Source organism: Lineus longissimus, chromosome 16 (assembly GCF_910592395.1).
Source record: "Lineus longissimus chromosome 16, tnLinLong1.2, whole genome shotgun sequence".
NCBI classification, from domain to species: Eukaryota; Metazoa; Nemertea; class Pilidiophora; order Heteronemertea; family Lineidae; genus Lineus; species Lineus longissimus.
Window position 1 is genome coordinate 2,914,173 of NC_088323.1, and position 24,911 is coordinate 2,939,083.

A 24,911-nucleotide genomic window follows, 5' to 3' on the forward strand; every position below is an offset into this window, starting at 1 on the left:
GCAGCACTAGAGAAATGGTATCGAACTACAAAAGTGTTCTTTCTTGTTGAAAATAGATTGGTTGCTCGCTACCAAGAAACGTCACAGAAGAAATTCTGGAGGTCCCATCAAGAGGGTGGGGTGGGGGAGGCGGCAGTCACCTAACCTCCAATCCTGGCTCCCATCTAGCTACTGCACTAGCTGGGTTGGCCGCCAATGTGTATTAGTATTGCTATATATTGTATACAGTATACTATGGCAAAATACAAACAAATACAAATTGCAATACAAAAATACAGAGATAAAAAAATTGCAGCAGATAAATGATAAAGAAGAAGTGCATAAATTTGCACTATCCTTGATGTGTCTCTTGTGAGCTTACTTCCCATATGTTTCATACTCTCTGGCGCAGTTGTTACAACTTGTGCGAAACATTTTCAGCCGTAAGAGGGCGTTCGGGCAAAAAATCTGTTCTAAAATTTGCTGAGGTTTCTGGATTTATTCTTCAAAAAGACACTATTGTAGACACGTATGGAATAGCTATGACTTTATTTGTGAATTAGGTGATGGTAAGGACATGTAAAAAACGTAATAGCATCTTTAACGTGCAGTTTTTGTCGTGGATTTAGTAAAGTGAGGATCGAAATTTTATGTTTTAGTAAAATTTCGTCTGCTTTTCGTCATTTCATTCATTCAACCAGACCACATATTTCTACTTGAATGCGCTAAATTGTAACAATTTACAAGGTTCGATGTCTGACTCTGATGTCTGAGTTTCCCACGTCAATGGCGTCATAAATATTGCTTCGTGATGTCCTAGTGAACAGTATCTCTTGCAGTTGCAGATTTGAACAATATCATGTTAGCAAAATTAGCATTGCCATTGTTTGCCTGACGGATGAAACCATGCGATGGCGGTATGGAGAACTGTTGAAATTCCTTGTGGCAATAGCTGCAGGAATTTTCATCAAGACCTTCTTCGACTTGGGAATGCAGAGGTTCGATTGCACCAAATGCCGAGAGCACTGTCGAAAGGAACTCGAAGAAATCGACATTATTCGTCCAGACTTGCAACAGCAACTAAGGGAGCAATTTAAACCTCAGGTGCTGTATGATGTATTACATTATGACTATTTCACTGGAAAACACATGTTTAGTTTTGCTGCTGATAAACCCAAGGTGATGCTGCGTGGTCATGAAAAAAGCGATATCAAAGACGTGGTGGCACAAGCCATGACGTTGTTTAGTATCACGAAACATTCAGAGGTACCACACAAATGGGAGCTAAAATCGGTCCAGAATGGTTTCAGGAGGTACGATCCTTTACGAGGTGAGGAATATGTTCTGGACATAACGATGCAATCTCGGACAGAAAATCCAACTCAGATAGGGACATTCAGGATGGAGTTGGTAAAACCGTATGGGCCTGCACAGCTGGTCAGTTTATTTCCCATAAAACAACGGCCCGTCATTCACTTCCTTCTTCCCATGTCCTACACAGTCAATTCCAGCCAACTCGACCAATTCCTGCGTGACTTTGAAAATAGCTGTCTTAAAACCAAAGAGTCGGTGACTATGTTTGTTTTGCTGTATATTGCACCGAATGTGCATGCAGAACGACGGGCCACAGAAATTAAAACAAGGCTCATGTCCACAAGAATGAAGTATCTTGGGTCACGTATCCGGGTTATTCAGACAAAGAAAGAGCCTTCCAGGGCTTATTTATTAGACTTGGGTATGAAACAGCTTGGCAACGATGTCCTAACGTCTTTCATAAACTTGGATGTGTCATTTTCGCAAGGATTTCTAGATCGTTGTCGATATAATCCAATAGTTGGAAAGCGTGTGTTCTATCCTGTTGGATTTATGAGATATAATCCAGAGATTGTCGGCAAGTATTCACCTGAGGAGAAAGATTGGAATGATATCAACAACAAATTAGGTGAGCATTTTATTTTCAAAAAGTACAGTTCGGGGGTCACGATGGTATGTAACTGGGTAACGTAATGTCCTGAATGTGTGCATTTTTATGTAGGGAAATAGACTAGTGTGACTTAAGTTACATGAAATTCAACGAAGTAGTGAACAGAACACGTACAAGGCAGCATTAATAAACGACAAAATGTACGTCTGTTTTAGCAAACAAAGATTTTACACAGTTCGTGATTTTTTTATTGTGTTAATGTATCATGATATCAACAAATTACAAAATGTTGAAATTCATCTTTAAAATAGTATAACAGAATATCGGTGACTACATCATCAGGACAGCATTTGGCTGTGGCGGTTCCGAAACGTCAAGCTTCAGTGATGTTAATAAAAGTTCTGTCACTGACTATCAAAGTAATATTCAGTTCCGGAACTACATATATTATACATACACTGTTGAAAAGGAACTCATGGAAGTGCCTGTGGAAGTGCAGCTGTTGTCGGAGTCGGGTTCATACCGTCAGGTAACAGATGGACGCACAGTTCAAAAATGATGATCTTGCGAAACTAAAGGGGTTTACAGTACCTGCCGATTACAACCTGTCAGAGCCACAGCTGGCGATTTATCTCTGAACCATTTGCTTATGCTTAAACTTCTGTTGGCACTCATGTATTCAACACCTTGAGCATGAGCCTACCTTGTAAGCTCGGATAGACATACCATTGCAGACTACTGAATTAAGTGAAATGAACTGGGAAGTTTCGTCTGGTGGCCTGATAGTGAAGAACATGAAGTATAATGCAATAACACAATGACCGTTGGTTCCTTATTATTATTATTCTGAGTTCAAACAACTGTACGCCACCGAATTCCAGTATCGTGCCTCTTCTTTGTACCTAAGTTTTAATATAAGTTTTCATATCGTTTATGTCATTTTGGTGGATTCTTTTTTCCAACCAAAAGATTTTGTGATTTAGGTTATGATATGGATTTGTTACCACGCTGTTGTTATGATTCCCTCCCCACCCAAAAAAACCCGCCAAACATACAAAGTCAACAGTACCCAAAACCATCGTAAAATTAAAAGGGTCACTAAAGTGTTGAATTTGGCGCAGTGGCGTTTTGAACAACTCATTCCTGCAATTTGCAGCGAGTGTGTTCTGGCTTTAGCAAAACAACGTAGAGCCTAGAGGTTTATGATAATCCTGCTTTGGTTTCTTCATTTCTTATAGGTTACTGGGCGCAGGACAAGTATGACGTCATATGCATGTACACTCAGGACTATAGGAATGTGCAAGGGTTTGACCTGTCAATCAAGAAATGGGGGGAGGAGTCAGTGGAACTCAATAAAAAGCACATTAAACGTGGATATCAGGTAAAACTAAGTACAGTACATGTATATCTGTCATTAGATTTTGACATCATCACAAACCGAAGAAGAAATCTAAGTTGAAATAATGATATTTATTTTGTTATCATTTCAGATATTCCGAGCCATCGACCCTGGGCTGTCGAGGATGTTTTATAACATGCAATGTGATACTAGTCTCCAACCTGCTGAATATGATAGCTGCATCGCTGAACTAGCACAACGCCTCGGCTCTAGGGCGCAGCTCGCCAAGAAGATTCTGCTGAAAAATAATAAATCATGAGTTTCTAATTTTCGGGTGAGTATGATCTGTAACTTTCTCTTCTTTTTTACATTCCCGAGCCCGATCAGGATACCAGCACCTAAAATTATCGGAAGGTCCAGATGAAGCCAGAAGTAATGACCAGTATAGTACATATTTATTACTTGTACCTCTTGTACTCTTTCAGATTCATACCGTCCGCATGCACTTTTCCAATTTCTCAGGGAATTGGTGACAACTACAGAGAACTTGCCTATCAAATCTGCTTTACAGGCCCCAGAAGAACGGGTGAATTATTCCTGGAAGTCAACCGTGTCAGCTAATTAAGGAGAGACATTTGTCTTTGTCAGTGAACCTCTATTCCGAGAAATCCAATGTCTCTCATCATGATTGTAATGAATGCATGCATGATTTTATATGACCCACGGACAGTCTTCAATAACATCCATCTGTTCCGAAAATCCTAGCCTCAGAATATATGAATTTGAAGTGTCCTCTAAAAACACCAATGAAATATTCATGAATTCCGGAGCATATTGGCGAGTTTCCCACATTAAACTCCAGTTTCACAAAATCTATGGCCGGTTCTAAATAATCGATTCAAGCTATATATTGTGCCCACGGTCGTTGGCAACATGCTTAATTTGGTTAGACGATGGGCTAGTGTCACCAAGTTGTCGCATGGTCATGACATGTTCCGGATTAGCCATAGTATAGCCTACTAGCCTACTCTAAATGGCATGCCATGTGGAGGATAGCATGAAGTATCTATTTTTAAACTCTTGGCGCTGATGCACAAGCGCTGCACTGGGAATTTCCCGATCAATTCTTCAAGAGTCCATTAGCGAACTCTGATTGTTAATGGGGGTGTTTGGTAATTTGCATGTGATTAAATGTACGCCGGAGCAGTCTATTTTTGGCCCGTGCTCCGCAGCAGACTGCTTGCATTAAATGATGTCATGACGACCGTACAAATTTGTGTCGCCAACCCGTTGTCTATACAAATTGAACATGCTCGCATGTTAGAAACCGATTGGTAATGCTTTTTGTTAATCATCATCCCTTCAAACCCCATCACCTCCCCTTCCAACCCCATCACCATCCCGACCCTTCCGCCCAGATGAAATCATTTCATTTCGTGGCATCGATATATTGTGAGATGTTGAGCTTGTCCCGAATATGTCTAGAGTTTTGCGAACTCTCCAAAATGTATTGCTATGCTTGTTGCCCAACGCAAGATACACTGCCAGCTACAATTGAGGATGACGTTTTCATGGAGTGTCGAGTACCAAGAACCTCCGGCTCTAGAAACTCCTAAGATACAAACATGGCTAATGGCACTTGAGAAAGAATATTGACATTAGTTGCAGTCGGGTACTATCGAAAGCGAAGTTCGCCAATGCAAATAAAACTATATGTAGGCGCATGGAGTACATGTCCAATCATGTGTGTTATCTAGTCATAATTTTCTGAAGAACCTTGCAACGAATGTCTTTGCACATGTTCACTCAACTAAATGCGATCGTAACTAAGAATACAGTAGAATATTTGTTTGACTTTTGACCTCAGTAGGTCCTATAGAGGTCTAATAGTTTCATAAATCATACCTCCACTGAAGAAAAAATTACTCCCTCACCCGTCATCCAGGTTTGGTGTTGCCTAATACGCAAAACTTAAAATGAAAGCACAGCTAAATGTAATGTGCGTTTTTTTGGAAGTGCCAGAAGTTTATTGGGCAATCACCTTTAGATGATGGGGAAATGGTAGAGTAAATAACACAGCTTCTGATTTTAAAAAGAGTTCCGTTAGCCACACGACAGCAACCACACTACAGCCGAGCACTTTATGACATCTAAATCAGAATGGTTGAGTGAAAGTCTTAACATATGCATTGATTTATCTGAGAGCTATCCAGATGGTCTAAGGCTACTACTGCAAAAGTTCCTTTCCGACAACAGTTCTGAACCTTTGCTGAAGGATTCCTTATCAAATAGCCATAGAATTCAAATCGTCTGATGGCCTCAAAAGCCTCTCTCATTCACTCGTCATTTATCCGTTTATTGGATTGTAAACTGATCCCCATCTGCATCCACATGGACCCAATGGTGCTTGAGTGTCTGTGATTGCTGAGCAATCAATGCACTCTGCTTTGTGCCTGGGAGCGATTTGCTGTATTGGACCAGTCATGGCGCCTGTAAGCATGGTAAGGTAGTGTACCGGATTGGTTCATATCATACATGATATTGGGTAGTTGTGGCCAAAAGAATTCAGGCCGAACAATATAGAGTGGTTTCACCTGACGTCATTACCTGCCATGTTGGAGGGGCAGGACTGACAAAAGAAAGCCAGCCGAAATGACCATGAAAGCATTTGATTCAGTTAAGTCAGGCACGACAAATCATTGTTCTGTCCTCCAACATGGCTGACCGTGAAAACACTCTGTACTGACAATGATAATATGAGTGCCATTCCATTTCTCCTTAAAATCTGCTTCATACCGATTTTGAGATTATCCCCAAAGTTCTGTATTGTGTACTTTTCTTATCTCTTGATTAAAATGCTTCCCACGAATAACCACCTGTGTGATTTCTTCCATCGACTGCTCACAATCATCAGTCATGATTCATGACCTGAGAGCCAAGTCATTTTCATCCCTGATTGATTTCCGGCTGGCCTGTAACCAACTGCCGTGATTGTAGCCAGCACGATTGGTCACGTTGGGAATTGGACACAATGACAACAAGACCATTGATCCAGTTGTCGATAGCCGACGCATATCTCAACATTATATAGATAAATCTATTGAGCAAATATAAACAGTGAAGCTAGTCACATAATTTTTTCCGCCATGTTAACAGTAGGAGTGAAAGATCGAAGATCGTTCTGGTTTCCCATCAGATGAAGTGTTGGCGTTCAATAACTTGCGTAAATATTCCATTCATATGCATAAAGATTGAAACTATCTGTAGCCATGGGCTGTCAGGTGTGATATATGCATATTCGAACCCTCTAGCTGATGAATCTTATGTACTCATGCAATCAGTGTGCAATCTGCTGACAGTGCCTGCTGATCGCGGTGTGTGATATACATTGCTGAATGAATTGAAAGATAATTGATACATTTCAAGTGTTTGATTGCCTGTCATGTTATCAGTTATTTCCGATCCCACATGAACGCCTGTGCATCTCACAGATGGCAATAGCCGCCCTTGGTTCTCCACAGAAATCACGCACATTGCTTTTTCCATCATATACCCACGACTTGTCAACGATACTGCCCTACGAGCCTCACCCACCATTGCCTTAAAACTCCAATTCCCTGAGGCAAAACCTGCAAGCCATGATCATTGACATTTATTACATGATCAAAGGCCCCGAGAGCAGTAATCTTCAACATCCTGTAAATCTATTCATTTCTCCGTGCCGACGAAATTGACTTTTCAAACCGTCGCGGCTTTCCTGCAGAAGCTGCTTCGTTTTTCTAGTCCGACAAAATGAATGGTTTTCTCGGCGGAGTAGTTATGTTTTCATGGATTTGACCAGCTTTGGAAGGAATATACGAGTTTCTAGTACACTTGTTCAAACAAATGAGGCATCTGGGGTGATGAAATTCTTGGTTGAGTTGTAATTCGGGCTGATGTGACTGACAAATATTCATGACTTGTTTGTCGGAAAGGCTGTCATCATGCCAACCCATGGCCAGCCCTGGTAATGCAGAAAGCTAACTGCACAATGTGGCATGCACTCACTCCATCATCAAACTCATGAATACAAAAAGCTGCAATGTAATAAATAGCACTGATGACATGACCAATTCCATTAGAACACGAGAACGCAGGTCTTGAGCTTTGAAATAACATCACCAATGGAAGTGGAATGTGTATTGACTTGGAATATATGTACCACTACAGTTATACAACATTGCTTCATTAGATTTCAAGTTTCTTGCAAGCAGTTGATGAACGTTCTGTTTTGGGAGAGGTATGAATTGCTTCTCAGTGGGATGTGTTGTGAAGTTATTTAAGGCATACAGGCTTATTATATAAGTGTCAGCCATTTGTTGACTTGTATCTGTTGGGCGCCTAGAGGCTGTTGGTTCTGGTGTATCAATATTAGTGATGATGATGGGATCGTCCTTCTTGAACAAATAGTGGAAGGAATTGATGTGGTATAAGAAATAACAACACGTAAAGGGTAGCTCCAAGTAAACTGCCTTCTTGATTTGATAAAGCATTTTTTTGTCTCGTGGTGATAATTGACACCTTTCAGTTCAAGCATGAGATGGTAAGCTTCGTAATCTACTCTTATTGGTCTTGCTATGAAGATATTTTCATGTGTCGGCTACCGCCTTGATATACTGTCAGATTTCCAGCCGACAAGAAGGGTTAGGGAGACTGTTGTGGGTGACAACGTTTCCAAATAAATCGTGCTGTACTGATATGTCCGTATTGACTTATTGTTGTTCCACCAAGTATGGATAATAAACTGCTTATTGCAGCTCAGCTCTCATCTCAAAGGGAATATGTCCTAAGTATTGATTTGGAGATGAAATGAAGGCCATGTCACAAGATAATCTACGCTGATGGCTGCATGATGCACACTCACACACACATGCACAGTCATGTTATGATTGGGTTATAAAACCTTTCAGACAGGCGCCTGTTTTATATGCAAGAGATACATTAGTAAAAGGAAAGTGTATTGTGCCAATACAAGATGTCTTGAAATGACACATGAAAGCTTCATTTGTGTTGGAAAGAGGTGACCATGGAAATGGTGGGAAGATTAGTTAAAGGTTTCTTAAAAGACGTTTGGAGATTATGACTTGCATGTACATAGTTGTTTTAAAATACTATGTGAAAGCGATCCCCATCGTACAATCTGTAGTTCATATTGATTATGGCTAAGCATGATGTAATCTCATGCCTTGGTTGTGTGCGAAGATTTGCTAGAAAAAGCGCTCCTACCATCTGCAGCTTTTCTTGGCGTAAAGTAAGCGTAAGAAGATTATGTCGCTGCTCTGAAGTATTGGCATTTTTTGTCCTGTGTTTTTATTCGTTCACCGTAAAGTGTGTGGTTAGTATAGATTTTTCCACTGATGATCTCATAGTGCATGTACCAGCTCACACAATACCTGTAACGCTCAATATGATATTCTGATCATGATTGGAGATCTCCCTTGGCACAGGTGCAGAGTATCAGCCAATTCATTTGAAGCTTGTGTATTTCTGCCTGGTTGTATTGTTGCATTGCCATAGCGCATCTGCTCCATTTCTCTAAAGGTCACGCAAACGGCTATTGACAGTGTGAAGAGAATCAGGCACTGGCTGAAAGTTATTGGTGGAATAGGGTACCAGTGTCTCTTGATGCGTGACGCTGGTTTTCCCTGAGGTACACACCAAAATTCACTCGGAAAAATTAATGACACGCCTCCGTCACAACAATGCCAAGCCAAATGCCTGGAGACTTTCTGCAAACTAGTTTCATGACAATTTTTGGCCAACATAATATATTAATGAACTGTTAGGGGAATTCTAGGTTAATCAAGATGAGATAGTTTTTGACTGAGAGCTGGTGCTTACAAAAAATCGGCAGCCATTCAGGCGCTATTTCCTCCCTGTCCCATTATCGCACACTTTGCAAAATGGCGGAAAATCATTTCGAGGTGGAGATTATTTGATGATATATGATAGGTTCACAAATACTCCGTGTTAGACTTTGGTCTATTCGCACATATTTATCAGATTTCGCCATTTCCAAGCAAATTTTGCAAATTGTCACTAAAAGCAAAGCACATGTAGCTTGTATGGTAATACACGGCCGTCCTAAGTTATAGGCCCCATTGTCCATCTCTCCCAACCTCGTTGTTCGGTACTCTAACCAAGCCACACACTCAACGGAAGGAATGTTTATTCAACTAACTAGATTTATGAACGCTCTCTACAGATTTATCGGTTCCCTTTGCTCTTTCGATCGACTGAACGGCTGCTGATGTCTCCAGTAACCTGTTTACCATGATTGGAGAGGTTAGCTAAGCTGGTTCTTCCCGAGACCATGTTTGTATACAATTTTCTAGAGTATCGCAAAATGGGCCGCTAGACTTATCTAAAATACACAGCGGCACTGGGCCATTATTTTCGCCTAATTTTACTCCTTCCACTCTGCAGCTCGGCGTGTCACTGTTTCTACTGGGCATCTACTACAGTATGGCATTCTACATCTTCAACGATATCTTGCAACGATGTCTTGCTGAAACCCTTCTTAATCATTGAAGGTAGAAATATACATAATGAGGCGAATAGGCAGTGAGTTATGCTAATCATCACAGCTATCCATCCAGCCATGTTTATGACAGGCCATCAAAACGATTTGATAGATGATCTAGTTCTGTTCGAAAATATATGGGATTGGTATTATCCCCTCGATGCAATCATTCGCGTGATGGAAAACCAACAACACTGCATGATTGCAGTGGTTCTTTCTTTGTTCTTTTGCCTCTGCTATAATAATCTCGTCGTCATTCACAGCAGTCAGGTCTTGTTTATGTTATGTATCGTAGTAACCAACTATGAAAGACTGCCCTTTAAAAGTATTGTTCCAACCATGAAATGCTTTAGAAAGTAACAATTATAGTTTTCAGAACTGGCATCTCACAAGCTGAACGTCTTCTTTCTTTGGTAGCTTCGTTGCAAATCCCCAGCTAATTAGCAAACTGAATTAAGTGCTGAGTCTTTCACCTCCCCTAACTTTGGAACATCTGATTGCATTGACTAATGTAATTGGCAAGTTTTTATTGGCCGTCAAATGGTATGGAAATGACGCAATTGAGATCAGCGCCGAATTAATGCATTTTGCTCCAAGCCTCGAAGAGGATTGATTGCATGCAATAATGAAATGCAATAAATCGAGGGCTGGTTTGAGTAAAAATGCCAATTACCAAGCCTTGTGTCTGTTTATTTCTTTTCCACAAATATAATCGATCTTTTTCCAATTGTAAAATGATATTGATCCATGAATAATGTCCTCTTTTCTTCGAAATAAGTGCCAGTGGCAAACCAGAGCTTCAGTCTTGGTGAAGTAAAAAGGAAGATATTCAATTTACATGGCATCATATTTTCCTCAAGGAATCATGGACACGTGACGTGTGTTGTCAGGTGCAGAATATAGCTATCGCCAAAAAAGCTTTAGCAAATGTTTTGACAACACAACTGCAGGAAGACTTTGATCAGCATTTTCCTGTCCACTATTTCATATATATCAACAAGTATGTATAAAGAGCAGATTTATACACACTTGATGTCAGACAACTCAACAACAAGGAAGGCCATAGACGTAACAAATTTATCGACATACCTCGCTCTTTCTTACTACTTGTGTGACCCAAGGAGCTATATACCAATTTATCGTGTTAAGTGCAATTGTGGTCGAAGCGCTTCGTGCATTATCTCTAATTGAACTAATGAATCTGGTGAAGTTTCGCTTTGATCGTGTTCCATAGATTTGCTTGCAGCCATTTACGCTTGACATTTCAAATCGATGGGACATGGAGCTTGTCAGGAATTCAGGAAGAGATTTAGATATGATTTTCCCATATCGTTACAAGAAGGTTACCCGCCCATTCTACAGTTACAAGGACAAAATTGTTGGCAATAAATTTGCTCATCTTCCTTATCGTTTTAATTTTTTCTATTTCTAGGTAGTGATGACTGTCCTCAACTAAATCAAGAAGCTGTATGGTAATTATTCGAAAATGTTATATTCATTGTCAAAGAGATTCTCTATTTATTCTGTCTCCATTTGGGCCTGACGCTGGTGATTTTCTGTATAAACTATTTCGTTATTCTAAACTCAAATGGCATTAATTGATTGCAAAGTATTCCATTTTCGCCAATTGATGATATGAGATATGATCAGAACCCAGTCTTATCTTGATCACTTGTCAGTGTTGATTGAGCGTCGATGATATAATCTCGGGCAATTGACGACAATTGGCCATTTTACTCATAGAATGCCGTTGGCAATGGAGCCCACTGGACTAATTTTACTCATCTGTGGAGCTGGTCAAGGTCTTAGGAGGAGGATGAACAAGACGAGAAGAGCATGCATATTTGTCGAAGCTAAGAGTTCTTGCATAATTCATAATCGTAGATTGTTGCAAAGAAAGAGAATATAATTCCAATATACAATTCTAAATATTTTATTACATGAGTTGCCATCTAAATACATCATATAAACTATAGTATATAGCAGCCGACCCCCAGGTATTTTCTCAACCCAAAGAGATTTCAGATTTATTGTGACAATAATATGCGCCGATCGAGTGAACGTACCATGCCTCTCGTGACTTCCCGCTCTGGGTCCGATATAACTGATCCTACCCCAGACTACTGCGCCTCCAGGCAAACGTCATTAATATTTACTTTCACGATATCCAGGGGGACTGAGAATTGCAAAATCAATGATACAAAAGCTGTCATATACTTCTATTGTTTATATGCATACCCGTCCGGTACAATTTGATTTTTCAGTCGGGGCCCCCTGCTGTTGGTGTAACATGATGTTATCTAGTTGGAAGACTCCTACAGCACAGTTTTTCCAATATCATTGAAAGGCTCTCTCCTTTCCCTAACACGCAAACTCGGCTTAGGGTGCCTGATTCTCGACAAGATGGAGAATTGAAGAGGCAAACATCCATCTAATATCGAATGAAGGTCGCCATCCTCCTTTATCGAACATGGTGCTATTGGATGGCCCAAGGCATCAAGAGTGTAGCTTCTTGTCTTCGAACCATGGCACGACGGTCCTTTAATCAATATGACCAGGGGCACGCTCGGAGGATCCCATAACTATCAGCACTGGATGATATTCACCATCAGGTTTTAATCATAGTCGAGCTTTATGAGTTGGGTTGATTTCCCCAAGTGCATATTAGACTCAAACCATAAAGGGACTTTCCACAACCACTTTGCAACATTGTCTTGTATCCTAGTGGTGATACGCGGCAATTCAATTCTACTCCGGGTATATGAGATTCCCAAAGGGCCAGAGAAGCCAACATTGGTGTAACATCATGTGGAGCAAGCCATCCTGCTATATCGAATATACATGCAGTTCTTTTGAGTGGCCTGTGGTTTTGAAAGTGAAGCTTCTTGTCTCCGACCAATGGCAGGACTCTTTCCCGGGCTGGCTAACGATAAGATTCAAACCATCAGCAGAAGGCATCTCGAAACCACTTGGCAGCAGTCTCTTGCATCCCAGGGATGATTACACTGCCAACCACCAAATAATGAATTTGGCCATTTCCACTCGGGATATATGAGATCGCCACGAGCCAAGGATGCAAACAACCGCGTAATATCCAGCCGAACAAGGAGTCCTGCTTTACATCAAACATGGTTCTATTGGATGGCTCAAGGCATTGAGTAAAGCATCTTGTCTCGGAATCATGGCAGGACCCTTTCATTGATATGGTCGTGGGCATGCTCGGATGTTTCCATATAGGCTATATTACGAGAAGGTTTTACCATCGGGTTTCAGTTAAGGCCCGGCTTCGGGAAATGAGCTGACGTACTCGAGTACATTACTCTACTAGTATTAGATGCAAACTATCAATAGAAGACATCCCAAAACCACATGGCAGTAGTATCTTGTATCCTAGCGGTGATAAATTGCCAACCATAAAAGTATGGCCACGGTCAATTCTTCCGGATATATGAGAGTGTCAATAGCCAGGAACGCGAGCAACTATGTTACTGCAACAAATCGACAACAACAAATTACACTAAAAAATGTATTTTTGGGCATTTTTTTGCCAATCTTATGTTATTCACGGAATCCACAGAAATAAACTCCCCGGAAATATTTGGCAGTGTGCATTAACTTCGTTTTCAAGAAAGACATCAACATGGTATTCATGCGAGGAGATATCACGGTAGAACAGATCCAGAATATTCCCGTCAGTTTGAATCAATGATCATGATCATCCCAATCACAAGAGTTAACATTGCGTGAGTCATCATAATGGGGCCTGTGTATAATCGGATAGAACTGCCTGCTTTAGGTCCTTCAAAGCGGGAAAGCGGAATCTGCTTTTGTCTCAAGGGCGTCGACTCTGTCTCAGGCAGGTCCTGGATTCCCCTGATGACTTGGTATAAACTGTTGGATTTTTATCAGTTTTCGGAACATTAATAATTTTGTCAAGATTGTTAATAGTTTCTACCTAATCTCTCCCTTTAAGAATTTAAACTTTCGACTTGATTGTTTCCTAAATTTTCTAATTTCTCAATCATTGTCTACTTGCAGATGACCTGGCTGAAAAGAGACTGCTTACACAACCTCGACCAGCTTATCAGACTGGTCGACTTCGTGAATCAACTGGAACCTGAAAAATGTTGCTGCCATCTTTTAAGTTGATGGTATACTACACTTAGTCACTCTTCTCCGGTTGCATGAAAGCGTTATCGATACCTGGTTGAGGCTATACTTGTTAATTTCTCTCATGTGAAAAAGAAACTCCGAAGATATCGATGATTTGAGGCATATTTCAGTTCATTAGTTTACTTCCAGACACAAAAGTTGCGTTTTAGTATTATTTTTTGCGAATCGTTCAGGTCAATTAATGGAAATTATATTTAAAAGGGTAGATTTGTTTTATTTTGTTTTATTTTGTTTTAAGTGTTATTTGCCACTGTTCCTTATTCAGATAAGCCATAATCAACTTCTATAATTTACTTTTCTTCCACATTTGATCTTATTTTGAATATTTTGACACTTGAGATTCTTCTTCATCATCGTATAAGGCGTCATGGCCAGTTTTGGGCCTTTCCAAGAAAATATGAAAATGCATAATATTTTCTGCTGCATAACAAAGTGTATATAACTATTGTTAGAGTGTTTTTTAATTTACTTTCTATTTAATCCTTTCAACTAGTGCTGTACTTATGCTTAGATCATGATAATCTATGCTTGCTATAATGAATGCATTTATTGTTTGTTTTAGTCATATAGTTATAATCAAATTGATTTAATAAAATATAGGCCTACTCTAGTGTCTGGTCTTCTGAAGTGTCATAAGTATATTTCTTTAATGAATTGATAGAGGTTCATTCGCTTGGTTTCAAAAGAGATAAAATCACCAACAACATTTCGAAAATACAGCAGAATTTTCACAATTTTTGATTGTTTATACTTTATCAAAAATGTATAAATGTTAGTCTCATTTCAGGGGCGTAGCCAGAGGCTAGTGTTTTTAGCATGATTTTGGTCGACAAATTTCAAATGGGGCCATTTTGCCCCCCTTCCAGTATGTCCAACAATCCAAAAACCTAGCTACGCCCCTGCATTTCTTTTTGAATTTTTGAAAAATGGAATAAAACTGCTTGTTTGGCAAAGCTATGCTTTATTTTGTTTGTGTATTCTCATCAAACAGTGTATGATTGAGGTCAAGTCCGGTGGTCACAGATGTTTTCGGAACACTTCCCGATTCCAACACCGCCCTAACACAATATCACCTATCCACATGTCAGTAAAACTGTATTACATCGTTTCACTTTGTCGTCATAGTTTGTCTTTGTCTTCTGATTAAAATAATGTTCAGAATCACCGCAAACCCGGTCAAAACAGCTCCTACCGTAAAGCTCCAGCGGTAACACTTTAAGCCATAGCAGAATAGGACGTGTGGTTCAGTAATTTCAGCATCGTATAGGATTCCGAATATCTTTATTAATGCGACACTGCCTAGACCACTGAATGTTACAATCGCTCCCCAATTACACCCATAATACTTTAATCCGTATGACTCGCTTGTCATTGTTCCCACGAGGGAAAATGTTGTACCAAAGCTTAAACCAGCCACAGCAACCAACAAAAAAAAGAAGAAGAAATTATTCGCAAAAAATATGGAGGCCACCATGGTTAGAAAAAACACGATGTTGACCACTAGATACACCACCGCTCTTGGCACTGCGTAGAGTATCAGATCTGATAGTAAGCCAGCTGAAACCTTGCTGATGGTTGCAATGACCGGCAGGAGAACATTGAATGATATACTGTACATCTCAAAGTTGAAGGATTTCAAGTACACATTTATGTTCATCAGAAGCATGTTAACCACCCAAGAAGAAAATAGTGCACACCAGAAGAGTAACTGAAAATCTAGAGTTTTGAGCAAGGCTATTCCGGTGATGTCTACAATATGCTCAGGACCATCGAGCCCCAATTCTGACTGATCCCCTGATGCAGATATGTCCGACTCCTTCGGTCCTGCATCAGGACCCGACTTTTCTGTTAATTGACCGTGGTCTGACTTCAACGTTCCTACCGCTAAGTCCGACCTTTGAGTTTCTGCACCGTAGCCCGACCCGTACATTCCTTCAGAAAGACTTGATTCCTGCTTGCCTTCACCATGCACAGCAGGGGCCGGCTGTTCAAAATCTTCCTTCAGGCAGCTGGAGTCTGTCCCATCGAGCTGGTCGTACATGTAGTCTGTATTGGTCGGGTACTGCCCAAGGAACATTGCACAAAGCACATTAACAACAGCACCAGACACTGCCAACATCAGAAAGAAATCGCCAATGTCCTGTTTTCCTTCGTCGATGACATATCCGTTGATGAAACAAGTGCTATACACTACTACGAAAACACTCGTACCAAGGCTGAAGACTGACTCCAGGTAGCCGATGATTGTACCGCGATACTTCGGATGGAAGTTGTAGACATTGCAGCTAAGCGAGATTATGTATGATGACACCCCAGTATAAGCTGAAAAGTATATGACAAAACCTTTATGTGAAACTGCGGTGACATATCTACGAAAATCACTTGGTGCAATTGGTACATCTGGGTAATCCACCAGCCTTCGCGGATTCTACTAGTTAAGTATTACTATGCTTAACCACAACCATAATGATCGTAGAAGAATATTGCACTTGATGGTAGACGGCTTTCTCTAGTACTAGGATTGTACTTACTTGCTAAAAAGAAGTAAAGGCACAGTAACCATGAGTGTCCTCTGTAAAATGGCGTCATCAGCGTAGCACTCCACAGCAACAGATACCCACCAAGACACAGTATGCCATTCACCAAAGAGATACATCTCGGTCCAAGTTTTTCCGTGAGTATGCCACCAGGAAGAGCCAAATACGCCCCGAACGTCGCGAATCCAGTTATGACGGCCACTGAAATAATGCTTCCTGACATTAGTGATCAGCTGCCACATGTTCTCTCCAGCAAAAGATCTTGGAGAACACAGTGTTGGAACTTTCGTTGAAAAATAACTTACTCAAACTTGCCCTTTTTTAAGATCGTGGACACCGTACGTCTATCGGTTACGTCAATGACCCCCCCCCCCCCGTCCGTTTTGGTAAGATGAAGGCACATGAACAAGCTCAATTAAATTAAATGCGATTCAGGTGGTTTTCTTTTCCGAGCTTTGTAAATATGGACACGTTTTAGGCTGCCATTTCGTGTTTTCATTTGACATTGGACATCTTACCGAACTATTCGTGATTGAAAAAAAAACGTTGTCCAAATCAAAATATCATAGAAACACACTGAATACTATTATTTTACTTACTTTCGGACTGTGTATACAGATATTTGGTCTTCACTGCGTTAGTATAGACGCTGAAGATGAGGCTTGCTCCACCATGTATCATCAGTAGTGTCCCTGCCGCGAGGGAAAGTCCTCGAAGCACTTCTGGTCGCATCTTGGGCATATCTTTGGTCACTCAATCTAGGTGTTAGTAATTTGTCTGAAGGTCAGATTAATCATTCAACAGGAGGGTGAAATTAATTTAGGTATGAATTTGAAAGAACGCCCTGCGAAAAGTTGTTTCGACTTCCACGGCCTTGATATCAGAAACTGTGAGAAGCTATAGCATAGACGTATGTAGTGTCAGGCCAACGTCCTTTTGCGAAACTTACAAGAACATGAATACACTTCGAATGCATCTTGGTAATTACTTTTTTATGTGACGGGTCCATCCATACATAAGCATCCAAATTCGAGTCACTGTCAGAGCAAAGCACATGCCCACTTGATACTAACAATGTACTTTCAGTCAAGGGATCAGATGGATTGAAAAAAATCTCACTCAGGAAGGCATGATTATAGTAACATCTGCTGACATGCAGACATTACATATGCCTCTGCCCACATACCAGCATATGCGACAATCAATGTTTATACAAAAAATTAATTTACGAATTAAGCTGCATGTGCACATTGATGACCAAATTGAGTCATTCATGAATGTAACAAGCAACTATTATGAAATATTTCAAGTTAGTAATTTTGGTCCCGCCGGATTCAACCTGCAGAAATTCTTCAGGAGTAGCATTCCGCGACGTTACTATTTACAGCTCACAAGGTCATTTGAATAAGATATTGATGACGTTTTAGTCACGTGACAGTCGGACATCGACACTTATTTTTACGCATTTGAGCTTATTTCAAAGTCAATTATCTTTGACCCTGCATTGTTTTTAGCATGAATGATACCATAGAGTCAGAGAGAGAAATATTCAGAACAATTATGTAGTATTTCCAACACTCGGACATGTGCCTGATTGAATCTAACTGCCCTAGTTAGAAAGCCTGAATCCATTACGAAACCGCATGTTTGTCCGACATTGCCTGTAATTCAGCGATGGGGAAATAGAGGGCAGCAGCTGCAGAATGCTATTGTTTATGTAAAAAGGTACAGAGGAACCTTGCACCGTGATGGAGTTCCGGCCGTAACGTCGAAAACTGGCGTGGCGTAACCGACCACCTGCTTATTTTTACTTCATGTAATTACCCTGATGGCCTGGACAGCCTATAAATTGGATATTCCAATAAAGTAGCGGGTGTGGTCGATGATTATCACGATCATGATATAATGATTACGACGACATGCCCGATCCGGTATCACATGGATGTACACGCACAGACTAGTGACTGCTCACTCAAGGAAAGTTCCTTAAGCAGGGCGAACACAGAGAGATGCGAGATTCTGTCACAGAAGTATTTTCAAACCCTAAGTTTGATGAAAAATGAATATTTTGTTTCGTTGGCGTAAGTAGTATTGTATCGTCTTAGTCTCAGACGACAAAGTGTCTAAAAACAAACATTTCGATTATCTAAAAAAAATATATTTTTTTAAACATGCCGACATGATCTCGCATTCATCTATTCTCTGTGTGCTACATGCTTTATAGATTCTGGACACGGTATTTCTATTGATTCATATTAAATGATTTCGTCAGGATTTCAACCTGGATAAGCTGCCAGCTGTTGACAAAACGTTTATACGAGACCATTGATCAGAATGTTTCACCTCTCAAGGAAATTGCTTTGGTGGAAAAGTCGAGATTGTCTTCTAAAGAAAGTGTCGAAAGCTAGTGGTGGTATTCAGACTCAATCGAAAACAGTGGGAAACGGTTGATTAGAATACACCGACTGTTTCTTATTATGATAATATTCGGAGAATATGCATAATCATTTTGCCTTCGTACTTTCAGAGAGCTGGAACCGGATTTTCAACTGGGCTTGTTTGTTCACGTAGTCGACTCTGTCGTTCTATTTCCAAATTACCGAAGGACTGTATCAGCACTTTAGGTTGTCTTGACATGTTCCTTTCTTGGACGAATAATCAACTTGCAAAATAAGATGAACCAGCCTTCAGCCTCGGGCAAAGCAGATCTAAACATTTCAGGAAAAGATTATGGGAGGTATGGTCCAAGTCAACCTATTCTCAACCAATATATGCCCCCTGTTGTAATCGTATTCGGGTTGGCTGGCAACATTTTGTCATTTTTTATATTCAGGAAGCCCAAATTTTCACGCCGTGCAACTTGCCTGTACATGAGGTCCCTGACTGTCTCCGATTGTTTTATTTTAATCGGCCACGCAATGATCAAGACCGTGGTAGATATTTACCCGGATTTCATGGAACATTCAAACAATGGAACAGTCGTTTGCAGGATTATGGGTTTCATCGCGTACGCCGCATTCGAAGCGTCCAATTGGACAATATTTGCAATGACGCTGGTGCAGTTCTTGGCGGTGAGGTACCCGCTGAAGGCGGCAATGTGGTGCACCAAACGGCATGCAAGATCAATACTTGCCGTCATCACGACCGTCAGCATAATCATCAGTGCACCTAACTTGTTGCGAAAGTATCATGATGAGGAAATCGCAGTCTCAAATACCTTTTGCGGCTTAGACTCTGATATTCTCCCTCAGTGGTTTCAAACGGTTTATGATACTTCCCAGACCGTACTGTGCTTTTGTGTGACTTTCGTCTTCATTCTCATCTTCAATACGTCAACCATTGTGACGCTGATCCTCAATCGAAGACGCAAGAAGGAAAGCAACAATGAAGGAAACACGCGTATTTCCATTGGGATGAAACCAGTGGATAAACAAATAACATTTTTACTAATAATGCACACTACTTGCTTTCTTGTTCTGAATCTTCCCTTCGCTATATACATTTTCGTTGGAAGTAGACAGAGGATTGTTTTGGATTCAGTTGCATTATTGCTGCACGTGAACATCGCAATACATTTCTACACTTACTGCCTTGGATGTAGAACGTTTAGAAAAGACGTCAGTGATCTCTTTCGATGCATCAGAAAAGATATTGGAACTAGACCATCAGTGAACAGTATCTCAGCTTCAGTGTCCGGTGATCGAACATGATATTAACTCAAATAACTACATGTATCTACCCTCAGTATAACGTTGTACGGTGGCCACCGTGTAATAATTATCAACACATGTTAAGCCACGATCAGTGCTATTTTTGCCAGAAAGCCTTGCTTTTACACATACAAAATCTTCCAAACGGGTCAGACACATTTTCCAGGAGAACGTTTACACTGCTACTGTACACCGGCGCCGAACGCCCAGTTTACTATGTTAACTCACTCTAAGTTGAACCCTGACGCTAACAGTACCAACATATTGAAGAAAGAAGTGTTATCACTTATGTTAGCGTTATCATGACGAGTATCAATTTGTTCCACATATCGGAACCACTGACATCTTATTCTCGACCTAAATCCCTCAATTACTTTGGATAACTCGTCTAATTGATCGCAAAAACAAATCTCACCCCCAAGGCGGTTCGTGTATGCTCACACCATAGCGAAATTCTTCTGTGGCCGAGGCTATTGCTGTTGCCAGTTCTAGCTTTCAGTCGTGTGGTGATACTTCAGCTTAGATCTTCTTCGCCTGTGTCCACTACAGTGGAAATTGAACGTGCACATTAATCTACGGCAATACATACATGTAAGGTAGGTTTCATATACAGATACAAGCTAAATCTTCACCTTTTCTCCCTTTTTCGATAGTGTGTCATAGTAAAAGTAGGAACAGTCCCTAATGGGTCATTTCTTAAAGTTTGCGCTCAGCAGTCAGAACACTTCAGCAAAAAAGGATACCGTCTGTCAGTTCCAACGGTGTCCTTAATAATATGGATATCATACTGTAGGCTACATGTATACGCATATTTTGATTTAGCACTTATAGAAAGTCCTGTAGCATGGAGTTGTGGGAAGAGTTTTTCTGCTGCTCTACATTTCTAAAGAACATCAAGCAGCTGGCCGGCTTTATGAAATCACCTCATATCCGTTCTGATATCCCTACCGTATGGACATCTTGTTTATATTGCTGTTGGCAAGCTTTAATGCTGTTTGATGACGGACACATACATCATGTTCAGTATGAGAGGCTTTGGAGAGAGGAAGCCAACCTCCTGATCAGGGCAGTTCTCATCCAGTATGCAGATCTGTAGTAGCCTGGTCGAGAGTTTGAGCTCCGCTGGTAGCCTGTCCCAATACGGCCGGTTAATAGTAGGCCATCATCTCGTTAAATCAAGTGTGCAACCGTGTTCTCACAGGCGCCTGGCGCTTATGGGAGTTGGGAAGTAAAGGGTTCTGGCTGGCCCTTCCATCCCAAAATGGTTGCACTATGATAAAACCTTGTTTTTTTATCGTAACCTGTTCACTTGGATATCATACTGTGATTGTATAATTCCAACTCATTACTCGTTTGTGCGCTTATTTCAAATTTTCTTGTCCTGTCTTCGAGTCAAGAGGTTTGGTAAATCAGCCTACGAGCATCCCTTGGTCTGGGTATATGGCTTCGGAACAAGCGCTCTTGAACATTGAACCAGTCAGCTTGGTGTATTCATTAGCCTGCCAGATTGAAAAAAAAACTTGAAAACGGATACCTCTGTAGAACAAGATCGTGGTCTTATCAGTGGAAGCCTGTTGTCGGGTGATTTTCGGTGATTTCAACCAGTCTTCAGCGAGAGTAAGAGATCATCTCACTAGCTACTGATACCACGAAACATCCTTTGCCCTTCCACCAGATCATCACAACATACTATAGACTTAAGAGTTTATGAGCTTTCGCACGAGCATGTCCGAAATTCTATGGTTAATCATTTACCAATCGCCACAAGCTACCCAACAGATGCACGAGTTTGTTTTTGAGTATTCAGTTCATTCTGAGTTGGTCCCTATCAAAACAGTGGATTTGTATATTGTATCCTTCAAATATAATTCAAGGTGGTTATATTTAGTGATGTCCTGTTTACAGACGAGTACAGCCTAGGAATGCACACAGACTGGTCGATCACGGGTGGTCGAACTCCAACTGCCATCTGGCATGATTGGCAACAACACACGGCGCCATTTGATTTGCAGACTGTGCCAACAATATGCCGGTGTTCATGGATGCTTACTAGTCTGAGATTGAAAATGGGAGCATATATCATGTATGCGTGAGTGTGTACATCTTTGACGCAACTCCATCGCAGTGCAGGATAATTTTCGATTGCAAATCAGTGTTCCCATTTCCCTACATTAGCAAAGAAACGAGGTTTCATCACAATATTTGGCCGTGAACTATTGGAGTGCCATCCTCGTCTTCGTTATTCTTGTTTCGTATTATTTTAGGATTTGGTACATTAAAACGGATTCGAAAGTCATCCTGATCATTGCATATTTTTGAACACTCACACATTTTGCATGTTGGCTGATTCACTGATTTGCGAAGGAGGGCGCCATCGTTCTACGTATCTGAACATGCATCTGAGTAATTCCAGCTTACTGAAGCAGCCTCATCAAAAGCACCATTGGATGCGTTAAGTTGCTGCTATGGCTTGTACCTATTGCAAGGAACGGGATTATGTATATAAGAGGCATGTCGTCAACTGTATGTAATAGATTCAAGCCATCAATATGATTAGATCCATTTTGTTTGTTTCCTTTAGGCCTCGCTGATCGTCGAAGACTGTACGTGCAGGTATAGGAGGAGGAGGATGCGATGCGATGCAATGACCTGGCCTGCTGATCGGATCGAAGTAACCTTCCGATATTGAAGCGCCAAAATTGTTTACAAGAGTTCCCCTTGAGGAATGCTTTCTATATGTAAATGAGGAAAAACATACACATCTATTTAGGATTACTTATACGATCATGAGAGGTAGCCATGAGTAAGGTACACCCATGTCCCAACACCTGGGTTTTGGCTATCGTCGGATTATTTCTCATTGTCTATTGTATCTTAATCGTAGTAGGCAACCTATTGGTTTGCATAGCAATAATCAGATTCAAAAAGCTACGAAAAAAGGCAAACTTCTTGTTAGTTTCGCTTTCCGTTTCTGATTTATGTATCGGTGTGTTTATACTTCCGGTTTACATAGTAACGACTATACTGTGCTATTGGCCTATAGATAGCATCTGTTTCGTTTTCATGGCATTGGATATATCACTGTGTACTGCAAGTCTTTTGCACATCTGCGCAATAGCCGTGGACCGCTACATCGCCGTCGCGCATCCATTACGACACCATACGTGCATGACGTCAACAAAGGTGGGGCTTTTGATTGGTGCAGTCTGGCTAGTGTCCTTGACCTTATTCTTTTACACAGCTTACAAGAGTCACAGAGTTGCTGCCCACCAAGCCGAAGCGCAGTTCCAGCATCCAGGCGAGTGTGTCAACCCGTGGATTAAACATGAATTCCTTATCGTATCAATTTTAGTATTCCATATACCACTGATCATAACAGTTGGTTTGTATCTAAACATCGTCTGTGTAATTCGGAGAAACATCAGAAGTGTCTTTTCTGTTTCAAGATCATTGGAAGACGCGGGGACGCAAAATTATAACGGACAGACGACGTGCCTCACTGGCAGCAAGGACCCACGTGTCACCAGGTTACATAAAGATCGTAAGACTCTCCGGATTATTGGGTTCGTCCTCGGCGCGTTCACCATCTGCTGGCTCCCATTCTTCGTGGTGACCACCATTGAGTTCTATACGCAGAGCTTCATCTATTGGCTGAATATGTTAGTGACCATCATGGGATACGTCAACTCTGGGATTAATCCACTGATATACTCGTCGACTAAACGATTTAGGTAAGGTTTAGGTATAAGCGAATATAGCAGTCGCGAACATTTGATGTCTACGGTATATATACACTACGTCGTTGTCGCTCACACCGTGATTAGTCTTCTTCTTCCTTTTCAGGGTTGCATTTATGTCCATGTTGAAATGCGAAACGCGAACGCCAGCTTCGACATTGAGAACGACACAATTTGGCCAGAGACAAGTGTACAGCCGCGTAACAAACATTCACCTGGATGGTTCACGAATGAAATTTTCGAGGAAAAATTTGATGAGGGATCGAGAGAATGTTAACAGGGTCACTGGTGTAAAAAGATATTTATACTGATATATTCTTGGTTGAGGGACAGTTAAGCAGGTCACCAGGAAGGTCAATAAAACAAGTGGTCGTTGCACTTATCGTTCTAAATCCTCTGTTTTAGGGTGGCCCCTTTTGGCCGAAATTTTAGGTTTTTTAAAAGCTTAAAACCTTTATTTCTAGGAGTGTAGTATAGCTGTAACAATATGTCTGGCTCTCTAAAATTTTATATCTCGTGACCTTTGGGTGTATAGGGAAGACTTTTCTGTAATCATCAGCCCTCCGAGTTCGAGGAGAAGTTCACGTACTATGGCTTCAGTTATTTGATTGAAACACAACCATTGTTATACGATACCAACTGTAATCGATCGACCCGAGGAACATCACTTGTGTGGCTTTTTGCTGGCCACACGCGGCCGAAGCAGCTGATGATTTTTCATAATCTACCCTTATTTTGAAAGTTCTCACATGAAAGTACAAGTGCTTACACATAACCTTTGCTCGGGACATTTAACCATAACCGAAGAATGACCTGATTACTCGCTGTGCTATTAGCCGAACCGCATGCAGTAGTACCTCATGCACGTATATTCCCGTGTTTAGATATTGTGTCTTATATTTTGCACCCTAAATGATACAGATTTTGGCCGCCTGTGAGCCACTCGATGA

The 24,911-nt window shown here is 40.9% G+C and overlaps 3 protein-coding genes across 7 annotated transcripts; 2 read left to right on the forward strand and 1 right to left on the reverse strand.

Annotated features, from left to right (window-relative positions):
* Positions 1-340: 340 nt before the first annotated feature.
* LOC135500566 (chondroitin sulfate synthase 1-like) lies at positions 341-14,915 on the forward strand. Of its 3 annotated transcripts, XR_010449474.1 has the most exons (6): positions 342-548; positions 819-1,921; positions 3,142-3,284; positions 3,394-3,576; positions 11,237-11,276; positions 13,843-14,915. XR_010449474.1 is itself a non-coding variant. In XM_064792101.1 (4 exons), the coding sequence occupies exons 1-3, from the start codon at positions 886-888 to the stop codon at positions 3,559-3,561; spliced, it is 1,347 nt and encodes a 448-aa protein (XP_064648171.1). In that variant the 5' UTR covers positions 341-885; the 3' UTR covers positions 3,562-3,576; positions 3,728-3,922. The 3 variants fall into 3 exon arrangements, 1 of the variants encoding a protein (XP_064648171.1); XR_010449473.1 differs by having other exon boundaries at positions 342-1,921; XM_064792101.1 differs by lacking the exons at positions 11,237-11,276; positions 13,843-14,915 and adding an exon at positions 3,728-3,922 and having other exon boundaries at positions 341-1,921.
* On the reverse strand, positions 13,867-17,632 carry LOC135500783 (uncharacterized). The gene is made up of 5 exons (XM_064792434.1): positions 17,503-17,632; positions 17,114-17,272; positions 16,509-16,715; positions 15,486-16,299; positions 13,867-13,921 (listed from the first exon to the last, which is right to left on the reverse strand). Exons 2-5 carry the CDS (start codon positions 17,253-17,255, stop codon positions 13,867-13,869), a joined length of 1,218 nt encoding a protein of 405 aa, XP_064648504.1. The 5' UTR covers positions 17,256-17,272; positions 17,503-17,632.
* Positions 17,633-20,715: 3,083 nt separating this feature from the next.
* LOC135500516 (D(2) dopamine receptor-like) lies at positions 20,716-24,372 on the forward strand. 3 transcript variants are annotated; one of them, XM_064792037.1, is made up of 3 exons: positions 20,716-20,820; positions 22,806-23,955; positions 24,068-24,372. In XM_064792037.1, exons 2-3 carry the CDS (start codon positions 23,024-23,026, stop codon positions 24,270-24,272), a joined length of 1,137 nt encoding a protein of 378 aa, XP_064648107.1. In that variant the 5' UTR covers positions 20,716-20,820; positions 22,806-23,023; the 3' UTR covers positions 24,273-24,372. The 3 variants fall into 3 exon arrangements, with proteins under 3 accessions (XP_064648107.1, XP_064648106.1, XP_064648108.1); XM_064792036.1 differs by lacking the exon at positions 20,716-20,820 and adding an exon at positions 22,237-22,494; XM_064792038.1 differs by lacking the exon at positions 20,716-20,820 and adding an exon at positions 22,244-22,307.
* Positions 24,373-24,911: the final 539 nt, after the last annotated feature.

Bases quoted from the DNA above. Each gene is read 5' to 3' on its own strand.
- LOC135500566 (XM_064792101.1), top strand. From the start codon at position 886: ATGCGATGGCGGTATGGAGAACTGTTGAAATTCCTTGTGGCAATAGCT. The intron at 1,922-3,141 runs GTGAGCATTTTA...CATTTCTTATAG, and splicing joins TGATATCAACAACAAATTAG to GTTACTGGGCGCAGGACAAG. The intron at 3,285-3,393 runs GTAAAACTAAGT...TTATCATTTCAG, and splicing joins ACATTAAACGTGGATATCAG to ATATTCCGAGCCATCGACCC.
- LOC135500783 (XM_064792434.1), bottom strand. From the start codon at position 17,255: ATGCCCAAGATGCGACCAGAAGTGCTTCGAGGACTTTCCCTCGCGGCA. The intron at 16,716-17,113 runs GTAAGTAAAATA...GCATTATTTCAG, and splicing joins TCTGTATACACAGTCCGAAA to TGGCCGTCATAACTGGATTC. The intron at 16,300-16,508 runs GTAAGTACAATC...TATACTTTTCAG, and splicing joins CCTTTACTTCTTTTTAGCAA to CTTATACTGGGGTGTCATCA.
- LOC135500516 (XM_064792037.1), top strand. From the start codon at position 23,024: ATGAGTAAGGTACACCCATGTCCCAACACCTGGGTTTTGGCTATCGTC. The intron at 23,956-24,067 runs GTAAGGTTTAGG...CTTCCTTTTCAG, and splicing joins TCGTCGACTAAACGATTTAG to GGTTGCATTTATGTCCATGT.